We start from the raw sequence: 26,080 nt of genomic DNA, 5'->3' as shown, positions 1-26,080 counted from the left end.
CTGCCTAGCTGGGCTTCCACTGCAATGCGTAAAGGGTTCACTCCCCAGCGAGGGCGGGTCCAGCTCGGCCGGACGTCCTGCAGCTATTGTGATGAGAGAGACATTTAAACGTGTTAACCCTCGCAAGGCTGCCGGCCCAGACGGCATCCCTAGCTGAGTCTTCAGAGCATGCACAAACCAGCTGGCTGGTGTGTTTACGGACATATTCAATCTCTCCCTATCCCAGTCTGCTGTCCCAACATGCTTTAAGATGGCAATCAATCAATCAAATGTATTTATAAAGCCCTTCTTACATACGCTGATGTCACAAAGTGCTGTACAGAAACCCAGCCTGAAACCCCAAACAGCAAGCAATGCAGGTGTAGAAGCACGGTGGCTAGGAAAAACTCCCTTAGAAAGGCCAGAACCTAGGAAGAAACCTAGAGAGGAACCAGGCTATGAGGGGTGGCCAGTCCTCTTCTGGCTGTGCCGGGTAGAGATTATTACAGAACATGGCCAAGATGATCAAATGTTCAGAGATGACCAGCAGGGTGAAATAATAATAATCACAGTGGTTGTAGAGGGTGTAACAGGTCAGCACCTCAGGAGTAAATGTCAGTTGGTTTTTCATAGCCGATCATTCAGAGTATCTCTACCGCTCCTGCTGTCTCTAGAGAGTTGAAAACAGCAGGTCTGGGACAAGTAGCACGTCCGGTGAACAGGTCAGGGTTCCATAACCGCAGGCAGAACAGTTGAAACTGGAGCAGCAGCACGTCCAGGTGGACGGGGGACAGCAAGGAGTCATCAGGCCAGGTAGTCCTGAGGCATGGTCCTAGGGCTCAGGTCCTCCGAGAGAGAGAAAGAACGAAAGAAAGAAAGAAAGAGAGAAAGAAAGAGAGAAAAAGAGAGAGAATTAGAGAGAGCATACTTAAATTCACACAGGACACCGGATAAGACAGGAGAAGTGCTCCAGATATAACAGACAGACCCTAGGCCCCCGACACATAAACTACTGCAGCATAAGTACTGGAGGCTGAGACAGGAGGGGTCGGGAGACACTGTGGCCCCGTCCGACGATACCCCCATACAGGGCCAAACAGGCAGGATATAACCCCACCCACTTTGCCAAAGCACAGCCCCCACACCAATAGAGGGATATATTCAACCACCAAATTACCATCCTGAGACAATGCAGAGTATAGCCCACGAAGATCTCCCCCACGGCACAACCCAAGGGGGGGCGCCAACCCGGACAGGAAGATCACGTCAGTGACTCAACCCACTCAAGATAGCCTACAGAGAGGAGGTGAGGGCACTCGGAGTGTGGTGTCAGGAAAACAACCTCTCACTCAACGTCAACAAAACAAAGGGGATGATCATGGACTTCAAGAAACAGCAGAGGGAGCACCCCCCTATCTACATTGACGGGACAGCAGTGGAGAAGGTGGAAAGTTTTAAGTTCCTCGGCGTACACATCACGGACAAACTGAAATGGTCCACCCACACAGACAGTGTGGTGAAGAAGGCACAACAGCGCCTTTTCAAACTCAGAAGGCTGAAGAAATTTGGCTTGTCACCTAAAACCCTCAAACTTTTACAGATGCACAATTGAAAGCATCCTGTCGGGCTGTATCACTGCCTGGTATGGCAACTGCACCGACCACAACCGCAAGGCTTTCCAGAGGTTGGTGTGGTCTGCACAACGCATCACCGGGGGGAAACTACCTGCCCTCCAGGATACCTACAGCACCCGATGTCACAGGAAGGCCAAAAAGATAATCAAGGACAACAACCACCCGAGCCACTGCCTGTTCACCCCGCTACCATCCAGAAGGCGAGGTCAGTACAGGTGCATCAAATCTGGGACCGAGAGACAGAAAAACAGCTTCTATCTCTAGGCCATCAGACTTTTAAACAGCCATCACTAACACAGAGAGGCTGCTGTCTACATACAGACTCAAAATCATTGGCCACTTTAATAAATGGATCACTAGTCACTTTAAATAATGCCACTTTAATAATGTTTACATATCTTACATACTCATTTCATATGTATATACTGTATTTTATACCATCTATTGCATCTTGCCTATGCCGCTCGGTCATGGCCCATCCATATATTTATATGAACATATTCTTATTCCATCCCTGTAGATTTGTGTGTATAAGGTAGTTGTTGTGGAATTGTTGGATTACCTGTTAGATATTACTGCACTGTCAGAACTAAAAGCCCAAGCATTTCCCTACACTCGCATTGCAGACGACACAACAGTGGTAGGCCTGATCACCGACAACGACGAGACAGCCTATAGGGAGGAAGTCAGAGACCTGGCCGGGTGGTGCCAGAATAACAACCTATCCCTCAACATAACCAAGACTAAGGAGATTATTGTGGACTACAGGAAAAGGAGGACCGAGCACGCCCCATTCTCATCGACGGGGCTGTAGGTTGAGGGTTGAGAGCTTCAAGTTCCTTGGTGTCCACATCAACAACAAACTAGAATGGTCCAAACACACCAAGACAGTCGTGAAGAGGGCACGACAAAGCCTATTCCCCCTCAGGAAACTAAAAAGATTTGGCATGGGTCCTGAGATCCTCAAAAGGTTCTACAGCTGTAACATCGAGAGCATCCTGACTGATTGCATCACTGCCTGGTACGGCAACTGCTCGGCCTCTGACCGCAAGGCACTACAGAGGGTAGTGCGTACGGCCCAGTACATCACTGGGGCTAAGCTGCCTGCCATCCAGGACCTCTACACCAGGCGGTGTCAGAGGAAGGCCCTAAAAATTGTCAAAGACCCCAGCCACCCAAGTCATAGAGTATTCTCTCTACTACCGCATGGCAAGTGGTACCGGAGTGCCAAGTCTAGGACAAAAAGGCTTCTCAACAGTTTTTACCCCCAAGCCATAAGACTGCTGAACAGGTAATCAAATGGCTACCCGGACTATTTGCATTGTGCTACTCTCTGTTTATCATATATGCATAGTCACTTTAACTATACATTCATGTACATACTACCTCAATTGGGCCGACCAACCAGTGCTCCCGCACCGGGCTATCTGCATTGTGTCCCACCACCCGCCAACCTCTCTTTTTACACTACTGCTACTCTCTGTTCATCATATATGCATAGTCACTTTAACCATACCTACATGTACATACTACCTCAATCAGCCTGACTAACCGGTGTCTGTATGTAGCCTCGCTACTTTTATAGCCTCGCTACTGTATATAGCCTGTCTTTTTACTGCTGTTTAATTTCTTTACTTACCTATTGTTCACCTAATACCTTTTTTTCACTATTGGTTAGAGCCTGTAAGTAAGCATTTCACTGTAAGGTCTACACCTGCTGTATTCAGCGCACGTGACAAATAAACTTTGATTTGATTTGATTAACATCTGCTAACCCTGTGTATGTGACCAGTACAATTTGATTTGATTTGATTTGTTTGTTAAGAGCTTTGAGTGATCTCTCCCCCCACTGACAGCTCCCTCCCTGACTCTGTCTGGCTGGTGCTGGAGCTGGGCAAAGGAAACAGCCCAGACAACAGGGAGGGAGCTGGGTGAAGGAAACAGCCCAGACAACAGGGAGGGAGCTGGGTGAAGGAAACAGCCCAGACAACAGGGAGGGAGCTGGGTGAAGGAAACAGCCCAGACAACAGAGAGGGAGCTGGGTGAAGGAAACAGCCCAGACAATAGGGAGGGAGCTGGGTGAAGGAAACAGCCCAGACAACAGAGAGGGAGCTGGGCGAAGGAAACAGCCCAGCCAATAGGGAGGGAGCTGGGTGAAGGAAACAGCCCAGACAACAGGGAGGGAGCTGGAAAGTGTCCAAAGTGCTGCATCCAGTACAGAGAGCTGGGGATGTTCTGTAGATTGCGACCCGACTCCCGTTCCTAGACTACTCTGAGGCAGCCAGATCATTTTCTTAGCCCTCCAACCCCACCCCCATACCAAATGGCCCCTACCCTCCTCTCTCTTTCACACATTACACACCCCCTTTCACTCCGGGTTTTTAAGAGAAAGCATTTGTGTATGACGTTGGATGTGTGTTGCTCCTGAAGGGTTTTGGGTTCTTCTAATTAGCGCAGTGAGGGATCTTTGGCTGAAAGCAATGTTAACTCGATTAGTAGAGGGAGTACTCTGTGTGTGATACAGAAAGTCTTGGTGCCAAATGTGAATATTAGCACCGATGTGGAACCCAACTGGCTTCCGCTCCTTGCTACTGTGCATAGGGAAAATGCCCTCGCAAAATCATACTTCAGTAAACTAGTGGAACACCGTTCAGGTTTTTTCTTTCTCCGTGTATACTCATGCTGTTACCTTTTGATCTTTGCATGCACATCAATGCTGGTTTGATTAAGTCATAATTCTGTGATGTCTTGCGAAATAATACCTCAGAGAGACTGCAACTGTACTCCTCCCCCCATTTTGTCAGAGTGTTTCTGAACGGTCTATGTCGTAACCTCTCCCTGCATTGCCATGACAAAAAGCCTTTTGTACTTTTAACGCTCAGTGATATTCATCACTGGTCATCGGAACCCTCTAGATCCATACCCAAAGGCCTCCGTCACGCAAAACAAAAATATCCATCCTCACAAAAGGTATCCATCCACCATCTTAGTTTTTTCCCCAATGAGCATTGAATAACATGGTTCTAGATTCGCTAACTCTGCAGAAAGAGAAAAATCTAGGGGCCACAGTATATGCCCTGTATTGATTAAAGGCTGTTGATCGATACTGCACGGTTGATGGTTAGTAGTTTTATGAGGGGCAGTCATGCCGTCCCACTTTGTTTTATGGACCCCCTCGCCCTCTGCTGACCCAGCACTCTTTACAGGCTCTGGCTAGGGGCCAGGCAGGGGGAGGCAGACAGGAAGGCAGGCTGGGGGAAACAGACCAGTCAGGGAGACCAGGTAGGCGGGGGGAGACAGACCAGACAGGCAGGCAGGGAAGTATACGCAGGGAAGGAGGCAGGACAGAAAGGCTGGAGGAGGCAGACCAGAGAGACAGGCAGACAGACAAGCAGGCAGACAGACAGGCAGGCAGAAAGGCAGGGGGTGCAGGGGCATGTCTTCAGTTCAGCCTCCTAACATGCTCTGGAGTTCAGTGGCCGAGGGAACGTTTGATATTGTGTTCATTGTTTACTAAGGGCTTTGTTTGTTCTCTCTCTGTGTCCTCGTAGAACAGTGAGCTTTTATTCTGTAGTGTTTGAGTAGTGCTTTGCTGTTACTGTGTCCCTCATCGACTGTGAGTCATATATTGAAAAGAGAAGTACAGTCAAACTGTTATTTTGTTATAACAATGATATTAACATATCCGTGTAAACATTTGTGTATAACATTCAGTGGTTGAATAGGAGTTGTGTGGGTGGTAAAGGTGGATCTAAATCAGTTTGCATTTTCACAATCATTTTGAAGAGAGATTTGTTTAGTTCTGTTCTGTTCTATGCTGCTGTCTCCTGACGACTCCACACAGACCGTGTGTTGGTGTATTGATGACATGATTTCCAGCTTTGACACACACACACACACACACACACACACACACACACACACACACACACACACACACACACACACACACACACACACACACACACACACACACACACACACACACACACACACACACACACATACATACAAGGGCAGGTGCGCACACAAATCACACAAACTGCCGATGCTGGTCTTTCAATCCATGAATACATTTAGTAATATATTCAAGGGGTCATACATATTTGACAGCTTTAAAGGGTAGGCGAGGGTGAAAACAGTGAGTGACCAGATATATCCAAATCTTTTAAAGATATTTCAGGTCATACCTCTCCTTTAAAAATGATCTCCACTTCAAATGATGCTAGCATATGCAGTACATAAACTATGCCATAATTGACATGCATTGTGTGGTCCACACAGAAATGCCTCCAAGTGTGTGTGTATGACTTTGCAGATATAATGGGTTGCCCTTGAGAGACCTTCACTAGCATTGCAGGGATGATGAAATGCACTCTCTCTTACTGTATTCGCTCTACCTCCCTCCTCTGACCAAACCAGGGAACTGCACCCGAATCAGACGAGCAGTGACCACACCGGCGTTTAAATTGCAGGGGTGGATCGCGGGTGGCAGGCGTACGCCTGAATTGTTGGTCCACACAACCGTCTGGGTTGTTCAAACAGCTTCCTTTCTGCTGTAATTACTTAATTCATTATTCAAATTATAAACTGCTTTTAAAGGGGTGAATTGGATGCTATCCTAGCTCCTACCCTGTAACTTATATACAGTTTACCCTACACCTAAAATTGCTGTTAATGGCAAACACTATCCAAATGGTCATGTCAGTTAGTCAACCGACATTTGAAACATAATCCAAATCAAACGTAGATGCCCTGGCTCCTGAGCATAACAGAGCAGAGCTTATTTGTTGTGTTGTACCAAATTAAGTGACAAATATAATAGAAAATACATACATTGTCGATGTAGCCTATCTATTTGGATATTTACCTCGTATTTTTTTCTTACAGATAAGTCCTCCTATAACACAGAGCACTGCATTCCTGTACTGCCCCATAAGCAAACCTGAGTTGAAAGTGGACAGAAAAATTATCTTTTGGCTTGGTTGTTCAATAGTGGTGATGGGGGGGGGGGGGGGGCTGGAGAGGAAACCCAGTGTAGTGGGGGAACCCATGAGCAGTGGAGCTGGATAAGAGAGGGGAATACCAGATAACCTGCCCCTTGTGGACAATGCAGATGTAATGGGGTTGTGTCGTGACCGCAGGCCAGTGAAGTAAAGGTCTAATTATAAGACTTTTAAGGGGCGACCTTATAGTCAGCCAGATACTGTGCATACTTCACAAGGCGACTGTTAAGTGAGTCAACCTGGGGACTGGCAGTTCGCTTTGTTTACCTAACGCCCATTGAAAGAGGTGTTTGCAAATAGCTAATTTAATCTAAGCGTGCAAAAAAGAAAAACGTGTGCTGTTTGCATGTGTAAAAAGCATGAAATAGGGTGCCAGCTGAAATCAGAGTCAGTTCCAAGGAGCCCATTGCAGCAGTGTGACAGCCTTTGGTTCATTCAACACTTACCTGGACAAGTCCCCGGGGTAGCGCTGTTCTTTCATGATGTCTGGGGTTGAGTGGTGGGGGGTAGGGAGGGGTGTTGGGAAGAAGGAGTGTCTGCATTCTGGTCTCTATGCACGTCCTACTGCGTCACACAACCCGCCCCCTCCATCACCCCCCTACCTCTCTCTCTCCCCTCTTCTCTCTCACTTTGCAGCTCTCAAGGCTTAACACCAGTCAGCTCTTATGCAATCCAGCCCTCATTTGTGGAAATAGCCCTGCAATGCAGCACAGTTATAAAATAGCAAGCCGCACTGCTGCTGTTGGGTTGTGCTCAGGATGGGGGCTGAGAGATGTGCTCAGTGAAGTGGCTGCAAGCGAGAGAGCGAGGTTCAGCACACATTAGCTGTGTTTAAAGAGGGGAGATTGAACACTCAGAGAAGAAAGTCCTTGAGAAATAACCGTATTTTTCAAATCTTCAGTTTTTCTGAAGGCTAATTCATTGCTGCCTTTGATGACTGTATGCAAGCATGCAGATTTGCAGAATTAAGAAACTTCATAATGGAGAAAGAGTTGATCAGACATTTGATTGAATATCTACCCTAAGAGGACCAAAATAACTTGAAAGGTGTCGTAGCAGAGGTAGCCTGGTAGTTAGTTCGCTGAGCTACGTGCTCTCATTTGCCTGATGGGTAATCTTGCCTGAGACCTGAAGCTCATAGAGATAACACTTAGACTTTAGCTTAGCGGGATATTATGAGTTGAGTGACAACCATAGACCGGTGAGGACCAACATTTGATACACAGCCTGTTCAATAAAACTCATCCAGGCCAGTGGTAGTCATTGATTAAAGAAACATTTCAGAGAAATAGCTCCATCAACTGGCAATGAGAATCCTTCAGAAACTAGAAAAGGTACATTTTCTGAAGAAAATATATGTGTTCTTGCTTCAGCTTTTACTACATGTTTTAGATACAGTGTGTATAGTCTAGTTAGATGAGTTGTAAGTATTGGTCTAGATTAGAGCTAGCCTGGTCCCAGATCTGTTTGTGATTTTGCCAACTCCACTGCTGTCATTGTCAAGCCATACATACACTACCGGTCAAAAGTTTTAGAGCACCTACTCATTCAATGGTTTTTCTTTATTTTGACTATTTTCTACATTGTAGAATAATAGTGAAGACATAAAAACTATGAAATAACACATATGGAATCATGTAGTAACCAAAATAAGTGTTGAACAAATCAAAATATATTTTATATTTGAGATTCTTCAAAGTAGCTACCCTTTGCCTTGATGACAGCTTTGCACACTCTTGGCATTCTCTCAACCAGCTTCATGAGGTAGTCACCTGGAATGCATTTCAATTAACAGGTGTGCCTTCTTAAAAGTTAATTTGTGGAATTTCTTTCCTTCTTAATGCATTTGAGCCAATCAGTTGTGTTGTGACAAGATAGGGGTGGTATACAGAAGATAGCCCTATTTGGTAAAAATACCAAGTCCATATTATGACAAGAACAGCTCAAATAAGCAAAGAGAAACGACAGTCCATCATTACTTTAAGACATGAAGGTCAGTTAATACGAAACATTTCAAGAACTTTGAAAGTTTCTTCAAGTGGAATCGCAAAAACCATCAAGCGCTATGATGAAACTGGCTCTCATGAGGACCACCACAGGAATGGAAGACCCCGAGTTGCTTCTGCTGCAGAGGATAAGTTCATTAGAGTTACCAGCCACAGAAATTGCAGCTCAAATAAATGCTTCAGAGTTCAAGTAATAGACACATCTCAACATCAACTGTTCAGAGGAGACTGCGTGAATCAGGCCTTCATGGTCAAATTGCTGCAAAGAAACCACTACTAAAGGACACCAATAAGAAGAAGACACTTCTTGGGCCAACAAACACGAGCAACGGACATTAGACCAGTGGAAATGTATCCTTTGGTCTGGAGTCGAAATTGGAGATTTTTGGTCCTATGATTGAGTGTAGTCTGGCCCAGGGGTGTGAAGGTGAACGGAAAGGCACTGGAGCGACGAACCACCCTTGCTGTCTGCCTGGTCGGTTCCCCTCTCTCCACCAGGAGAACGGGGAACGCTATTACGGGGGCTGAGTCACTGGCTTACTGGTACTCTTCCATCCCGCTCCTAGGAGGGGTGCGTCACTTGAGTGGGTTGAGTCACTCAAGTGATCTTCCTGTCCGGGTTTGGCGCTCTCCTCGGGTTGTGCCATGGGGGAGATCTTCATGGGCTAAACTCAGTCTTGTCTCAGGGTAGTAAGTTGGTGGTTTGAAGATATCCCTGTAGTGGTGTGGGGGCTGTGCTTTGCAAAGTGGGTGGGGTTATATCCTGCCTGGTTGGCCATGTCTAGGGGTATCGCTGGACGGGGCCACAGTGCCTCCTGTCTCAGCCTCCAGTATTTATGCTGCAATAGTTTGTGTGTCGGGGGGGCTAGGGTCAGTCTGTTATATCTGGAGTATTTCTCCTGTCTTATCTGGTGTCCTGTGTGAATTTCAGTATGCTCCTTCTAATTCTCTCTCTCCCTCTCCCCTCCCAGAGTACCTGAGCCCTAGGACCATGCCTCAGGACTACCTAGCCTGATGACTCCTTGCTGTCCCCAGTCCACGTGGTCGTGCTGCTGCTCCAGTTTCAACTGTTCTGCCTGCGGCTATGGAACCCTGACTTGTTCACCGGACGTGCTACCTTGTCCCGGATCTGCTGTTTTCACCGCTCTCTCTCTACCGCATCTGCTGTCACTAATTCGTAATGCTCAGCTATGAAAAGCCAACTGACATTTACTCCTGAGATGCTGACCTGTCGCAGCCTCTACAACCACTATGATTATTATTTTTATTTGATCCTGCTGGTTATCTATGAACGTTTGAACATCTTGGCCATGTACTGTTATAATTTCAACCCTGCACAGCCAGAAGAGGACTGGCCACCCCTCAGAGCCTGGTTCCTCTCTATGGTTCTTCCTGGGTTCCCGCCTTTCTAGAGTTTTACCTAGACACCGTGCTTCTACATCTGCAGTGCTTGCTGTTTTGGGTTTTAGGCTGAGTTTCTGTGTAACACTTTGTGACATTTGCTGATGTGAAAAGGGCTTTATAAATACATTTGATTGATTGCTAGCTAACTAGCAAGCTAACACACAGTGTCGCCAACTAGCCTCCCGCCTGCTGTACTAATAACCAGTAAACAGTGTCCTTCTCCCAAGTCTGTCGGGCAATTTTTTCGCACTGTTCCGTTAACGAAGGCAGGTGTTTGAAGTATGTTTTTTAAGATTTCGCGCACAAGAGTAATATATGCACGAGTAATGTTCAATTAGTTTGAGTAGCTAATCCTAGCCTCTGACTCATAAGTACCCGGGACCATTTCACTTTCACGCAAGCCTACATCTGAAAGAGACATGATGAGAGCCATTGCATGAGATTAAGAAGATCCGCTTGAATAAAGGTAGGTAAAGTTAATTTAGTGCAACGTTCACGCTTCATAGTGCATGCCAGCGATAGCTTGGTGGTACCTAGCTAGCTAACTTTGATCTAGCTACATAGCTAGCTAACGTTAGCGGAACAACACTTTTGGTTAGAGTTATCTAGCTACCTAGCTAACGCAAGATGGACAAGACAAACATATTGTGCTCAGTTATAACAAACTTCGCTATTTAGTTAATGTAATATGCGCATTTTCACTATGAATCACAAAGGTAGTTAGCCTAGTTGAAAGTTAGCTGAAGTTAGCACACGTGAGCTAGCTGGCTAGTATACCGATAGTTATCTAGCTAGCTAGCAAGTAGGCAAGGTAACACTACTAGCCAGCTAATCGTCATAACGTTACTAGTAGTCAACTGTCTAACTTATCAAACGTTAAATGTGTAATTGTTTGCTAAGTAATCCGTGTGAATAAAAGCGGGTTGAGCTAACTAGCTATCACGCTAACGACGTTACAAGCAACAGTTAGATAGCTAACTGCTAATAGCTTGTTAGCAACAGAACCGGGCCACCATCACTTGCTGATTTAGGCGAACTTTTTAAGCTAATAGGTATGTAGCGAGATAACGTTAGCTACTTTTATCAATTGAAACTGACTTTGATATGGCAAGGCTGACTATACAAAAATGTATATTCAAACTACAAATGAACAGTTAGCCTAAAATGTATTTCCTAGCAAGTTTATTCTAGCTAACTAATATACTGTATCATTGAAATAGCTACATTTGAAAGAGATTTGCGTCACTCACACATTGTAAATAGCTAGAATAGTTAGACCTTTCATGAGAAATATAACGTTATAGTTAGTTGAAACTGGCTAATTCTCTTTACCTACATCGGAGTTCAGCAATGCCCATTACACTATTATTTAATGTACATTTGTGCCGTGAATTTATAGATGGAGGAATGTGGGCTGGCTATTAGAGAATACAGTAGATTTGTGTTTGTTGCATCAGGTGTGGAATCAAATATTTTGTCCTACCACCACCTACCTACTGTATGTACATCAAAGTACATTCTTAGTATCACTCTATTTACCAGTGGGTGGCGCAATTTCACTATGAGCAACACGTTATTTTCATAAAGTGCCTTTGGATTTGACAGTATATAATACAGATGTACAGTATAATATAAATAGACTAGGATCTGTCTTTGATTAGGTACGAAATAAACGTGTTATGCAGGCCTATATCTAGACTACACAATCTTGGAGACATGCCCTTTATATCCTAATCAGACAGCTCCAAATGTTCTGAAAACACCAGCCTGAGAGTTGTAGGAAGTCAAAACAAAAAGGCAATGACTATCGGCTGCTACAGAATCAGAGTTCACAGGATGTCTACAATACAACAGTGAATAATCCGTGTGTGCTCTGTCCTTTTACATCCAGTCTGGCGTCAACCACTATCAACATATGAGAATAGTCCATTGAGTATCAAGTCTAGTGACCATCAACCCGCACCGTGAGTATCAAAAACACTGGAAATCAGTTTTCAAACAATTATGCTGCCTCGAGGTCACATTGCAAAGTGGTGGGTGACGTGCTGTTAGTCAACGGTAGGCAGGCTATAGACTATGCATCCGAATGGGAGGCGCGCTTTACGAGTTGAGATTGATAGATAAAAATAGTTCCTTTTTAAATCGTAGCCACAACTTTTTAACGCGATTCTATTTAGAAATGTTTTTTGTTGCGCAATGACTGAGTTTACAAAAGCAGGTTTCACTCCATAGTCTACAGGCTTTTTGAGGAGCTACTATCGCGCTGTCTGACAGGTGGTAGGTAGGCTATAGACTCTGTATGCTGTGATATTTAAGATGCATGACCACTAACAAAAATACCCACGAGCCAATTTGATTCCAAAATGTATGCAAATTGACCTATAGACCGATAAACATGACTGGTCAAATTTATTCTCGCCGCCGATTAACTGTTAACATCTCTACCCCCCCAAGACATGCTAATCGCTCACCATTACAATAACATTTTGGGAGGGTATGATATTTATGCCTCTAACGTTCTCACTCCGCATGATCAACGATTCATTCAGGACGCTCCGTAGCCAATGTAGCATCTACATTAATATAGAAGTGTTTAGAAACATTATATTCCCATATACAATAAAATGGACCTCAAAATGTCAACACATTATTTACCGTTCATTTCTATTGGGCCACAATTAATCTGAAACACAACCAAAACAGCAAATGCATCCAACAAGTTTGTAGAGTCACACGCTTGATGTAATCATTGCGTGCAAGGAATATAAGGAATATGGGACAACATACTAAACATTTGACTACTTTAATACACATAAGTGAATTTTGCCCAATACTTTTGGTCCCCTTAAATGGGAGGGACTATGTACAAAAATGCTGTAATTTCTAAACAGTTCACCCGATATGGATGATAATACACTTAAATTAAAGCTGACAGTCTGCACTTTAACCTCCATAGTCATTATATAATTTTAAATCCAACATACTGGAGTACAGAGCAAAAACAACAAATAGGTCACTGTCGGAGCTTACTGTAACTATCTCATGTTAATATACCTTGCCTAATCGTGATCTATGTTTGGGCTAGGCGATGTGGTAGGATTATTAATATCCTATGCAAGCAATGTTCTCCCTATATAGATGGAGAATGGCGGTGTCTGTGCAAACAGTGTCTATTCAGTGTCCTCGGCTTGGACCAGGATGGATAAGAGGATGTAAACAGACAGCAGGTGAATGGGTCCAAAAATAGTTTTTTTTTTCTGGTTGCTTATCAAAGATTGCTTGCTAACTCCTTGATCCTGCTTTGTAATATACCCCTCAGGTTGTATCATTGCACCGTTCCAACCGGTCCCTCAAACCTGGTAAAATAAGGGTTCAAAATAATAATTTCAAACACTTGGGGGGGAATAAATCTCCTTAATCAGACGTGGCAGCTTCCCATCTGGACTATGATAGTTACACAAAGGAAGGCCAAGGACTCTGGATTTAAGCCTAAACAAACAAGGACCAATAGAAAGACACCCTGAAGATGGCAGAGATTGCAAGAAGCCACAAGTACATCTTGGAGGAGTTGGGGAGGAGCTAAAGTCTTTACATTTGTTCTTTTATGAGTAAGATTTATAATAACCTTAGTAGTAGGGAGACAAATCAAATGGGTACTATGGTGCAGTAGACCCATCAAACGGGTACTATGGTGCAGTAGACACATCAAACGGGTACTATGGTGCAGTAGACACATCAAACGGGTACTATGGTGCAGTAGACAAATCAAGTGGGTACTATGGTGCAGTAGACCCATCAAACGGGTACTATGGTGCAGTAGACCCATCAAGTGGGTACTATGGTGCAGTATACCCATCAAACGGGTACTATGGTGCAGTAGACACATCAAACGGGTACTATGGTGCAGTAGACAAATCAAACGGGTACTATGGTGCAGTAGACAAATCAAACGGGTACTATGGTGCAGTAGACCCATCAAACGGGTACTATGGTGCAGTAGACCCATCAAACGGGTACTATGGTGCAGTAGACCCATCAAACGGGTACTATGGTGCAGTAGACCCATCAAACGGGTACTATGGTGCAGTAGACCCATCAAACGGGTACTCTTTTTTTTTTTAATGTAGTTCTGCTGTGCGTAATATGCGGTAGTCTATAGCCTATGTATTGTATAACGGCACTAAAAAAATATAAATATTCTGGCTTTTTTGAGGGGCTTGGGCTCATATTTACGCGTATGGATAAGAACTACATTTAAAAAAAATCCCATAGATTTAAGAAGTATTTTGGTACATACAGTGCATTCGGAAAGTATTCAGACCCCTTGACTTTTTCCACATTTTGTTACGTAACAGCCTTATTAAAAAATGTTCCCCTCCATCAATCTACACACACTACCCCATAATGACAAAGCAAAAACAGGTTTAGATTTGCAAAAAATTCTATCAAATGAAATGACATTTACATAAGAATTCAGACCCTTTTACTCAGTACTTTGTTGAAGCACCTTTGGCAGCGATTAATGACTTGCGTCTTCTTGGGTATGACGCTACAAGCTTGGCACACATGTATTTGGGGAGTTTCTTCCATTCTTCTCTGCAGGTCCTCTCAAGCTCTGTCAGGTTGGATGGAGAGCGTCGCTGCACAGCTATTTTCAGGTCTCTCTAGAAATGTTAGATCGGGTTCAGGCTCTGGCTGGGCCACTCAAGGACATTCAGAGACTTGTTCCGTGGCCACTCCTGCGTTGTCTTGGCTGTGGGCTTAGGGTCGTTGTCCTGTTGGAAGGTGAACCTTCGCCCCAGTCTGAAGTCCTGAGCACTCTGGAGCAGGTTTTCATCAAGGATCTCTCTGTATTTTTCTCCATTAATCTTTGCCTCAATCCGGACTAGTCTCCCAGTCTCTGCCGCTGAAAAACATCCCCACAGCAGGATGCTGCCACCACCATGCTTCACTGTAGGGATGGTGCCAGGTTTCCTCCAGACGTGACGCTTGGAATTCAGGCCAAAGAGTTCAATCTTGGTTTCATCAGACCAGAGAATCTTGTTTCTCATGGTCTGATAGTCTTTAAGTGCCTTTTTGGCAAACTCCAAGCGGGCTGTCATGTGCTTTCTACTGATGAGTGGCTTCCGTCTACCATAAAGATCTGATTGGTGGAGTGCTGCAGAGATGGTTGCCCTTCTGGAAGGTTCTCCCATCTCCACAGAGGAACTCTGGAGGTCTTTCAGTGACCATCGGGTTCTTAGTTACCTCCCTGACAAAGGCCCTTCTCCCCTGTTTGCTCAGTTTGGCTGTGCGGCCAGCTCTATTAAGAGCCTTGGTGGTTCCAAACTTATTACATTTAAGAATGATGAAGGCCACTGTGTTCTTGGGGACATTCAATGCTGCAGACATTTTTTGGTACCCTTCCCCAGATCTGTGCCTCGACACAATCCTGTCTCGGAGCTCGAAAGACAATTCCTTCGACCTCATGGCTTAGTTTTTGCTCTGTTATGCACTGTCAACTGTGGGACCTTATATAGACAGGTGTTTGCCTTTCCAAATCATGTCCAATCAATTGAATTTACCACAGGTGTACTCCAAGTTGTAGAAACATCTCAAGGATTATCAATGGAAACAGGATGCACCGGAGCCCAATTTCGAGTCTCATAGCAAAGTGTCTAAATACTTAGTTAAATAAGGTATTTCTGTTTTATTTTTTATAAATTTGAAAAAATGTCTAAACAAGTTTTCACTTTCATATTATGGGGTAATGTGTGTAAATTTAGATAAAAAAATGTTTTAAGTACATTTTAGAATAAGGCTGAAAGTAACAAAATGTGGGAAAAGTCAAGGGGTCCGAATACTCTCCGAATGCACTGTAATTGGTCTACTGCAAAATGAAACAAACTCTAGTAATCGGCTTTGAGTGTGGACAGTATTATTATGCATTCTGTATGGACTGGTTCTTATGCTACGCTCCAAACATTGATTGTGCAGGGCGACTTACAGAATAGTTAGCCTACAATATATAGTGCAATTTTTATTTGATTTTCAATAGTAAATATATACATTTTTATAATTAATAGGCTGACATGACCTTTCTATCTACAGAATATTTCACCACTGTGCTTTCCATCGCCACCTCTTGCTCTCCTTCATTCCTTTCTTGAGCGTGCAAAGAGAGGGGCTGTCAACAGGGAAATGTTTAGATGTGAAAACATGTTAATAATATGATTGTTCACAGATTTCACTTGTTTATTTGTTGTGGCTTGTTGTGGCTTTATTTGTTGTGGCAGTCAACCTGATTTAACTCTGTTTTTTAAAATTCAAATTCTTTCATTGCTAAGTGAAAATTATTGTTCTGGCAAATAGGTTCCGGAAAGCAGCAGTTAAGCTCTGATGCCAGCCCTGTTCCTGGTATCAGCTTGTGCCAAGCCTGTTTGTTTTTGCTCCAGTTGTGGAACCTGATTCAGCCCTGAACTACGTCTATTTCTCAAGTGATGTTTTGGAATTGCCAGTGCAGGGAGTAGTTATTTCAACTCAAATGTATACAACAAAAAAATAGAGATATTGGGCGTGGAAGGAACAATTTGGACAATGGAACAATGGATGGGAGTAGTAGAGCTAGGACTAACGCAGCATGAGGTGAAATCTAGCCTCTTTCTCAAGTGTCGTGACATTGCATCAGAAAAGTATCCATAAACATTCCGGTGCTCGCTACGACTAACCTAGTCATTTCCTTTTGCTAGTGTAGCCTATTTTGCGAATTGTTTCTGACACAGGATAGGCCTAGATGTTTCATTCTGGACCACATTTCAAACTGTGTGCTTAGAGCTAACATGGTTCTTGTTGGCTGGATCCATTTAAGTGTATCAATCCACACCCAGTGTGTCAATAGCCCATGCTGAATGAAGTCCTATGTCATGCCTGGAGCTCAACTGTTATTACTAAGTATCTGTCTATTGTGAAGTATCTCACCGTACAACTATTAGTAACTATCTCTATTGTTTACTTTACTCAAATGATTAGCCTAATTATCTGTGACTGACTTATGCTGTTCTTTGAACAAGGCTAGTAAAAAATATGTGTTAGTACTACTAGCCTGGGGCGACACCACCAATAACTAGCTAGAAGTGGACTATGGCTAAAGAGAGTGGAGTCCAGGCTAGGTTGATGTTACCTGCTTTTAGTTGAGTTTCACTGTCTTTCTTCTGCACTGTTTTTTTTAGAGGGGAAGACTGCACTGTGAGTTGATATTTTTGTCATTCTATTTGGTCTAACGTTACTGCTTTATGGAGGGAGGTTAGTTGAGCTTTTATATTTTACTGTGGGTCGGTGAATTTGAAAAGGGCAAGTTTTTTTCTTTTTGCTAGGTTATAGAAAGGAGCACAGTATTGTCTTTTATAAGTCTAGTAGTATTCCTGGCAGAATTATTGTGTCATGCGTCTGGGATGGAGAATATGTCATCAAGTTCTTGTCAATTCTTTACTTGCTGGGCCGGATCTATTTTTGTGTTACTACATTGGCCTATGCGTTGTCCTTCCGTTTTGAACAACAATGGAAACTTTATTCAGCACAGAGGAGGCTTTTTGGCTTGAGAGAATTCGGCATTTGTGTACGTGCATGTGTAGAGAGGCGCAGGCTACAGTAAGTGTTTAGGACTTAGGCTTATCTACAGTAGTAGTGATGGGGGGAATTCATAGCTACGTATCGCAATATTACGTTGGCCGATATTATATCGATACTTTGACTCAAAGTATCGAATTGTAAAAATATGTTTGTTGTTGCTAGGTAGCCTTTGCTAGCGCTGGTTGGCTGTACCTGTGCAAAAACTCCCCAAAACTCCAGTATTCATCCTGTAGCTTGTTCTCCATCTTTTTAAATAGTGAGCCAACATGTTTTTAGTAGGGATGCACGATATATCGGTGAGCAGTTCACACCCAGTAAGTGTATGTCGTGAATCGCCCATAGATTTGTCCATATCGCCCAGCGCTAAGCTAGGTCTCCTACTTCAAAGGATGGCTGATCAAGTGATTATCTAAGACAAATATTGGGCCTGCCACTCCAAGGAACTGGAAAGGCTGACAAATGATGCCAAACAAAATAAAAACATGTTTGACTCCATCACAATGAAAAGCTTTGAGTAGGAAGAAGTGTTCTAGAAATGTTTGCGAAATGGTTTGAGAGCATATCTATGGCCACCATCGTTAAAGAGATGGGCTCTTGCAGTGTTGTCAAGAAACCCTTAGGTCTATAATTCACTGCTGATGTGTTGATACTGACATACTTATTGATAAGGAAGGGGGAAATGATGGTCATTGATTCCCAGACCTATGGTTGTCACGGTACCAGTATTGCAATACCACGAATCATGATGCTTGATTTTCCATGACAACAAAGAACACGACTGAACTCTATTGTCCTTAACCTGCTGTTTTAAAATATTGTGTGACGGGCCTTTTAGCTTTGGGGTGACAACGGGGTGTGACAACAGAAATCTGGGTTTGCAACATTAGGGGGGAAAAGAAAACACATTTCATATTAATCATTGATTTATCTGGGTTGAGATCATGGTCTGTAACATGTTGGGCCCTGGCTGTAAGAGGCATCGATGCAGGAAGCTTCAACCGTTCCCTCTCGCCCAGCAGCCAATCAGGGCTCTCTTGAGTCAGATGAGGGAAGCCCCTCCCCTCTACTCTCTCTATCGACAGGCTGCTGCTGCTTTGTCGGGCTAGGAGGAAGACCAGCTATCCTTTTTACAGTGAGCCTTTCAAATGATCCGAAGGGAAGGGAAGAGACTAAATAAAGGGGGAGAGAAGGATGGAGAGAGGGAGAGGAGTGGATCACGGAGTGGGCTGACCATGCGTCCAGGGCCTATAGCCAGAAACCCTCATGTGAGTCAAGGTGGCTTTTATCCTATTTTTTTCCCTCCTTGCCTGCTGCTGCTCCCCTCATTGCTAGGAAGCAGCCCTGGTCTTGTGACACTTCATTGGAAACAAGGGCAGTGTGTGTCAGAGGGAGGGGGGATTCTGGCTCGGAAGGCTGCGTTTTAGACAGGCAGACCCATTCTGATGATATATTTGTTTCTTATGACCAATCGCATCAGCTCTTTTTCAAAGCTGATCTGTTTGGTCATTAGACCAATTCGTGAAAAGACGATCAGAATTGGGCTGCCTATGTAAGCGCAGCCTAAGAACCGACCCAGTGCAGGGAGGAAAATGCCTGGCTAGTATGTTAGCTTTTCAGTGAGACAGCCTGTAGACTAGGCCGGATATGTGTCTGAAGAAATGAGGTGTGTGTGTGTGTGACAGAGGGAGAGAGATGCAGAGAAGGGAGGGGCTGATGAGAGACCGAGGAGTTGATGGATTGTTGTGATGAATGCATGGACTATCTGTTTAAATGCCTGGACTGACCAATTTGTCTCTATTGTTGTTATTCAACAAACCCAAAGGATAAAGATTTAATTTCATGTTGCAGTTGAATGGGATTTTCTCATGCCTCTTGTATGACTGTGTGGGTATTTGGCCAATGTTTGTTTATTGAAAAATGCGACGGTTTCTCTTCTGGTTGTTTGTGTAGCCGAATCATTTTTAATACTTCTTAAATGGCTTTGAGAATATGTGACATGTTCAACTGGGGCACGGTGTCTTTCATCACTCCACATGTCATTGAATAAAATGTGTTTGTTTCCAAGATTACATACTACAATGTTCAGCTTGTAGGCTAATACATTGATGAGGCCAAACTTTGACTCCTTATGTTAAGAATGTCACAACATTTGGGTCACTAGCTATATCTTTTTATGATGGTCAGAGCGGTTCACCGGCTATACCTTGATATCCCAGGTTTATTGGGAAAAGGTCAGCTAGGTGTTTCGAGTATTTGTGGTCGTTTTGGATGCTGTGACGATGCCTGAATGTAGGCCCACTGTCTTAATCCTGTACTACAGTAGTTATTTTGTTTAACCGGGTGTCATCGAAAGCTTTTATGAGAAGCCTCAAAACTGTACTGTGGTGAGCAGCCTTGGTTTTTAGCCTGTCCTAGATTTTTAAAAATCATTTTCAGTGGAGAAGGCTTAATCGTGGGTCTGTGGAAACCGAACTTAAATCTCAGTTTACATTGATTTATTATCATCTGCTCCAAAGTTGATTACTTCAGGACCAAGTCTGGCACAGTCTGGTGGTAAACCACCTCCAGGAAGGTCCAGGCTGGGTTATTTGTTTGACGCGTCTGTCAATATTAGCCTGTAGTTAACTAACTTTTACAGTCTTGTTCTTTTGGCAGCAGTTGTTTTAGGAGTCTGTTTGCCTGGGCGTTGGTAGGGCTGCGTTTGTACACTGCCGCTCTGCTGCTAGTTAATTATTACTTTTCAGCTAGTGGAAGACCTCTCAATGTTCTCTAGTCTTAGTTCTGTTGAAGGGGTGATTCGTTTGTAACAATACAAATTGAATCAAATTTGATTGGTCACATACACATGGTTAGCAGATGTTATTGCGAGTAGCGAAATGCTTGTGCTTCTAGTTCCGACAGTGCAGCAATATCTAACAAGCAATCTAACAATTCCACAACTACCTAATACACATGCATCAAAGTAAAGGAATGGAATAAGAATATGTACATATAAATATATGGATGAGCCATGACCGAGCAGCATGCAATAGATGGTATAATATACAGTGTATATACATATGAGATGAGTAATGCAAGATATGTAAACATTATTAAAGTGGCATTATTAAAGTGACTAGTGATCCATTTATTAAAGTGGCCAATGATTTCAAGTCTGTATGTAGGCAGCAGCCTCTAATGTGCTAGTGATGGCTGTTTAACAGTCTGATGGCCTGGAGATGGAAGCTATTTTTCAGTCTCTCGGTCCCAGCTTTGATGCACCAGTACTGACCTCGCCTTCTGGATGGTAGCGGGATGAACAGGCAGTGGCTCGGGTGGTTGTTGTCCTTGATCTTTTTGCCTTCCTGTGACATCGGGTGCTGTAGGTGTCCTGGAGGGCAGGTAGTTTGCCCCCGGTGATGTGTTGTGCAGACCGCACCACCCTCTGGAGAGCCCTGTGGTTGTGGGCGGTGCAGTTGCCATACCAGGCGGTGATGCAGCCCGACAGGGTGATCTCAATTGTGCGTCTGTAAAAATTAGAGGGTTCTAGGTGCCTAGACAAATTTCTTCAGCCTCCTGAGGTTGAAGAGGCGCTGTTGCGCCTTCTTCACCACACTGTCTGTGTGGGTGGACAATTTCAGTTTGTCCGTGATGTGTACGCCCAGGAACTTAAAAACTTTCCACCTTCTCCACTGCTGCCCCGTCGATGTGGATAGGGGGTGCTCCCTCTGCTGTTTCCTGAAGTCCAAGATCATCTCCTTTGTTTTGTTGATCATTTCAGGGGTTAGCCTATACTGTGTAAATATTCACCTAGGAACAATCTTGATGTGTTATCAGTTCTGACTTAAAAAATAAATAATTGTTTGGTCTTCTGTTGAATTTGATTTTAGCGTTTGACCAATCTTGAATACACAGCATAGGCTAGAGTAGGCTATATCAATACTTTTCTTAATTGAGATACCACTGAAGTAGATTCATAATACGTTCAGAAACATTCTGTAATCAGGACGGCTTACAGAGTATGAAATGTTTTATTGACAAAGACAAGCAGAGACATGACAGGCGTCAAAGCAGGCAGCCATGACAGGGCACCCGGGAGAAAAGTACTAGACATCTGAAGTACATTTTCTCAAAGCTTTACTTCCTTGTTAATCTCTTTTTTTATACCTGCTTTTGTGTCATGTGCCTTAAAAAAATGGTTACAGTAATCAAATTAAACATATCACAACAGTTTGAGTGTAGAGTTTCAATAAACCAGTAGACCATGTCTGGCTAAGCTTCCAGGTGACCAACTTCACCATTACATCAGTGTTGACATTTCTTGACCACATATACAGGTAATTTGTTAGTGGCTGGAGTGTACAGCAGGGCCTTCTCTCTCGACCTTTGGAGGAAACTCTCCCCAACTTAGACTTTAATGGATTCATACAAATATTTAATTTGTTTCAGAGACCACCTGCAGGATGACCCCATATTCTATGATAACAGAGAATGTATTTTGTTTTTCAAAAAAAGTGGATGTCACTGTCCATTTTGAGCTTACAAACAAAACACACAGAAGCATATTTATATACAGTGCATTCGGAAAGTATTCAGACTAGTATTACTATTTATATTTTTAACTACTTTTATTTCACTACATTCCTTAAGAAAATATTTTCCTCGACACCCAAAAGTACTCGTTACATTTTGAATGCTGAGCAGGACAGGAAAATGGTCCACTTCACATACATTTCAAGAGAACATCCCTGGTCACCCCTACTGCCTCTGATCTGGCGGACTCAGTAAACATACATGCTTCATTTGTAAATGATGTCTGAATGTTGGTGTGACCGTGGCTATCTGTAAATAAAAACAAACCAAGAAAATGGTGCCGTCTGGTTTGCTTAATATAAGGAATTTTGAATTTATTTATACTTTTAACTTTTGATACTTAAGTATATTTTAAACCAAGTACTTTGACTTTAACTCAAGTAGAATTTTACTGGGTGACTTTTACCTTCATAGAAAATGACTCCAGTATTTTTACTTTTACTCAAGCATGACAATTGGTTGCTTTTTCCACCAATGGTTGAGAATGACAAATCATTGTGGTTGGTTCGCTAAATGTCTATTGCAAATCCCTATGACCCCACCTCTCTCTAACCCTTTATTACATGCAATGGCAGCGGGGGCACTAAACTCTGACCTATGACTTTTCCGGGAACCTTCACTGTGCACCTTCAACATCATAGCTGTGATTGGTTGTCATAAGTTGCAGCCAATGATTGTGGAGATAATTGTCAGACTGTGTCCTTACATTCCATATCAGAACAGGTGTCTGTCCATGAGGACAGGACTATATAAGGCTAGTATTTGTTTATTAATTAGTTTTGCGATTTTGTTTTTTTACCACTTTTTTGGGGAGGGGGTCTGTTTTCATGCAACAGTGCCTGCATAACAGGAGAAACCATGTGAGTATTGTCCTGCATGGAGATACAATACGAGGTGTTACTGTTGTAGTGTAGATGAGAGTAGCCCAGGGTCCATATTCATAGTGGCTTTTTTAGATTATAATGAATGTACAGGGGGGGGGGGGGTTCTGATCCGAGATCAGGACTCCTACTCCTAGACGCTTTGTGAAAACAGCCCCAGGTCAGAGTTGTTGTAGTCGGATCAGAGGAATATACTACAAAGCTGGCTAACTTTGGTGATCCTGCTAACTTGGATAACAATCGAATCAGTCCGTACCAATGTCAAGCATATATTCCTAAATGTGAAGTTATTTCTGAACATTTAAGTTAGCTAGCTGGCTAACTTATTGATCCGGCTTCGTGACATTCCCTTCTAGATAGTAGTAGTCCCGATCAGAGTTGTTGATAGAAGTAGCCTTGTAGGTTGAACAACAACAGATCACCAGGCATAGTTAGTTGACACAGCAGACCATAGCCCTATACTATGAATCTGGTTTGAGGAGATAGTGAGGAAACTTTGGTCAACTCTGAGGGTAACTCACGAACGTCTCACCTTTTTAGCCAGGTACATTTCTTTGGCAACGAATCCTTCAGAATAAAGCTGCTCCAGAATAAAGCTGCTCCGAGGCAGGCTAACTCCATTTATCCTGAATGAAAGTGTGTCTGCTCTGCTGCAAGTTGAGGACCAATGAAATCAGATTCCCTCCCTCTCGCATAGATTGTCAACATCCCTTTCATTTGAGGAAGACGGGCCTAAAACTAACTCGTTGTATACCAGTCACTGTGGCAGGTAGATAAAAAATAATAATAATAATCTACCAGCCACTCGTTTAAAAAAATATATATTTTACCAGCCCAAATATTTTTTTGCCATAATTACACAAAGGAACAGTCTAACTGCATTTGCAGTGATGATAGCTCCAGTAATTCCTGATTTTAGTTACCGGTAGATCTTTTTTTTTTTTTTTTGTATAATCCATTATTCCCTTTTATGATCTTATTATTTTTCTCTCTTGGCACGCGCAACTTCGTTCCCCATTGAACTGGCCAAAAGCCTTATCAAATTTCATCAGTTCCCAGTAACTTCCAAATGTATTCATAACACACGCACAGTTCCAATATTTATCAATAATTTCTGCTACTTCCTTCGTAAATACTCTCTAGTAAAGTCTTATTCAGTTTCCAGTAACCTTTTAACTTTTTTTTTGCTGACAAACCATGCATATTTATCGTTATGAAATCCCTTTATGGTCTATTGAAGTCGATGGTTCAATTGAGGCCGTATCAACCTTGTCGGCCTTATCTCCAGATATCAGACCTCAATACGGGACTATATAGATAAGTCTTTAGTACTCCATGTAAACATCTTCTTATGGGTTCTTATGTCTCCAAATATCTCAAACATTTAACCTTAAACACAATTCCTTATCTCGCAATCAGAGTTGCTATTCTTAGGAGGCCATCTATCTAGATGATCATGTCATGCTGTATTAAAATCTCCACCCTCATATTACTTTGGCCAACGGAAATGTTGACAACTTTACTAGACAACTTTGTCTCTAAGTAAAATAGATACTCGACTTGTAATTGGTAGCACAAGTATTCACCACAATGAATTGAATGTGGTTGACATCTACCAATGGCATAATCCATGTCCCTGCGTTGTCTGCTTCCTCAGTGTATGATCCTTAAAGTAGATTTTTAGAAGAGTGACACCTGCTGACTGACTGGTACTAAATGAAAGCCAAATATCATTACCCCATTGACGCTTCCAAAACACCGTATCTGTGGAACAGGCATGAGTTTCTTGAATTAAATAAGTCGGCACTTACCTTTTACAATACAAAAATAAAGACTTCCTTTTCAAAATATTACAAATTCCGCTGAAAAAAAAAAAATCATATTTACTATCACTATATGAAGAATAATTTTTATTTGTTTTTCACCTTTTATTTAACTAGGCAAGTCAGTTAAGAACACATTTTTATTTACAATGACCGCCTACCTCGGCAAACCCTAACCTAGACGATCCTGGGCTAATTGTGCGCCGCCCTATGGGACTCCCAATCACGTCCGGTTGTGATACAGCCTGGAATCGAACCAGGGCCTGTAGTGACGCATCTAGCACTGAGATGCAGTGCCTTAGACCGCTGCGCCACTCGGGAGTTTTTACATGTAACGGGTTCTCACAAAATTAAACGTTCTTGCCAGTTACAAATAAAACAGTCCTTTGCACCATGCAGGTGAAAACATATATATATATATATTTTTTTTTACCAATTGTAAGTTAAATCTAACATTTGCGCCATCATTGGTATAACGAATAGCCATCAAGCTAACATTAAGTGTCAGTGTGAATTTCTCTGCCATAAAAAAAACTTTACGAAAAACAAAGAATGCTCTTTCCTCACAAAATGAAACATTTTACCAGTTGCAAATAAAATAACTCCTGCACCACTCACTTGATAAATCCAGTAGCCGTTAAGAAGCTAGTTGTCAGTGTGAATTTCCCTGCCATTTGACAAGCCTTGACTCCTGCGAAGTATGTACTTTTCCCCTCCTTCCTTGCTCTCTCAATCATCGGCCACAGACGATTCCAAGCTTCTTTTATCAAATGCTGTCCATTTTGAACCTCAGGTTGTTGTTCTTGAAATAGTCATTTGTCTTTGCACTTTTCCATGTCCGATCCCTCGCTGTACTGGAGATGAATCTCATGATCACTGGTCGTGGTGGCTGGTTGTTCTACTCATCTCTCAGCCTACGCAGGCGGTGCACCACATCCAGGGAACCTGCAACAACACTCAGCCCGGCCTCCGGGACTATTGCCCAGCAAATGTCCTTTACATTTGCTTTAATGTTCTTGTCAGATCTTTCTGCGATTCTGTACATTTGAAGATTCCTTCTCCGACTGTACCGGTCAGTCTCGTTAACCTTTGACTCCATTTCTGTGAGTTTTCAATGTTGCTTTAGAGTATTTACTTTCTTTCTTCAGGTTAAGGATGCTGAGTGTT

At 43.0% G+C, this 26,080-nt stretch overlaps 2 protein-coding genes across 6 annotated transcripts in view; one reads left to right on the top strand and one right to left on the bottom strand.

Moving 5' to 3' along the window:
• Window positions 1-20,960, bottom strand: part of LOC120052904 (complexin-1-like) — a 36,271-nt gene extending 15,311 nt beyond the window's left edge. The window contains exon 1 of one of the 2 annotated variants that reach the window (XM_039000119.1): window positions 20,909-20,960. The gene's annotated coding sequence lies outside the window, so the exon portion shown is untranslated. Of the gene's footprint in view, window positions 1-580; window positions 629-20,908 lie in introns of those variants that run through there. The other variant, XM_039000120.1, reaches the window with a different exon arrangement.
• The window catches only part of LOC120052903 (bifunctional UDP-N-acetylglucosamine 2-epimerase/N-acetylmannosamine kinase-like), a 35,400-nt gene continuing 19,482 nt past the window's right edge, over window positions 10,163-26,080 (top strand). Inside the window, exon 1 of one of the 4 annotated variants that reach the window (XM_039000116.1) lies at window positions 10,163-10,495. Coding sequence is in view for 2 of the 4 variants with exons in the window: in XM_039000114.1 (XP_038856042.1) it covers window positions 18,783-18,902 (120 nt within the window). In the remaining 2 variants the exon portion in view is untranslated. Of the gene's footprint in view, window positions 10,496-11,872; window positions 11,994-18,722; window positions 18,903-22,931; window positions 23,070-26,080 lie in introns of those variants that run through there. The other 3 variants (XM_039000117.1, XM_039000114.1, XM_039000115.1) reach the window with 3 other exon arrangements.

Source organism: Salvelinus namaycush, chromosome 8 (assembly GCF_016432855.1).
Source record: "Salvelinus namaycush isolate Seneca chromosome 8, SaNama_1.0, whole genome shotgun sequence".
Lineage (NCBI taxonomy): Eukaryota > Metazoa > Chordata > Actinopteri > Salmoniformes > Salmonidae > Salvelinus > Salvelinus namaycush.
The sequence above is the reverse complement of the archived record's forward strand: the minus strand, read 5'-3'. Positions and strand labels throughout refer to the sequence as shown.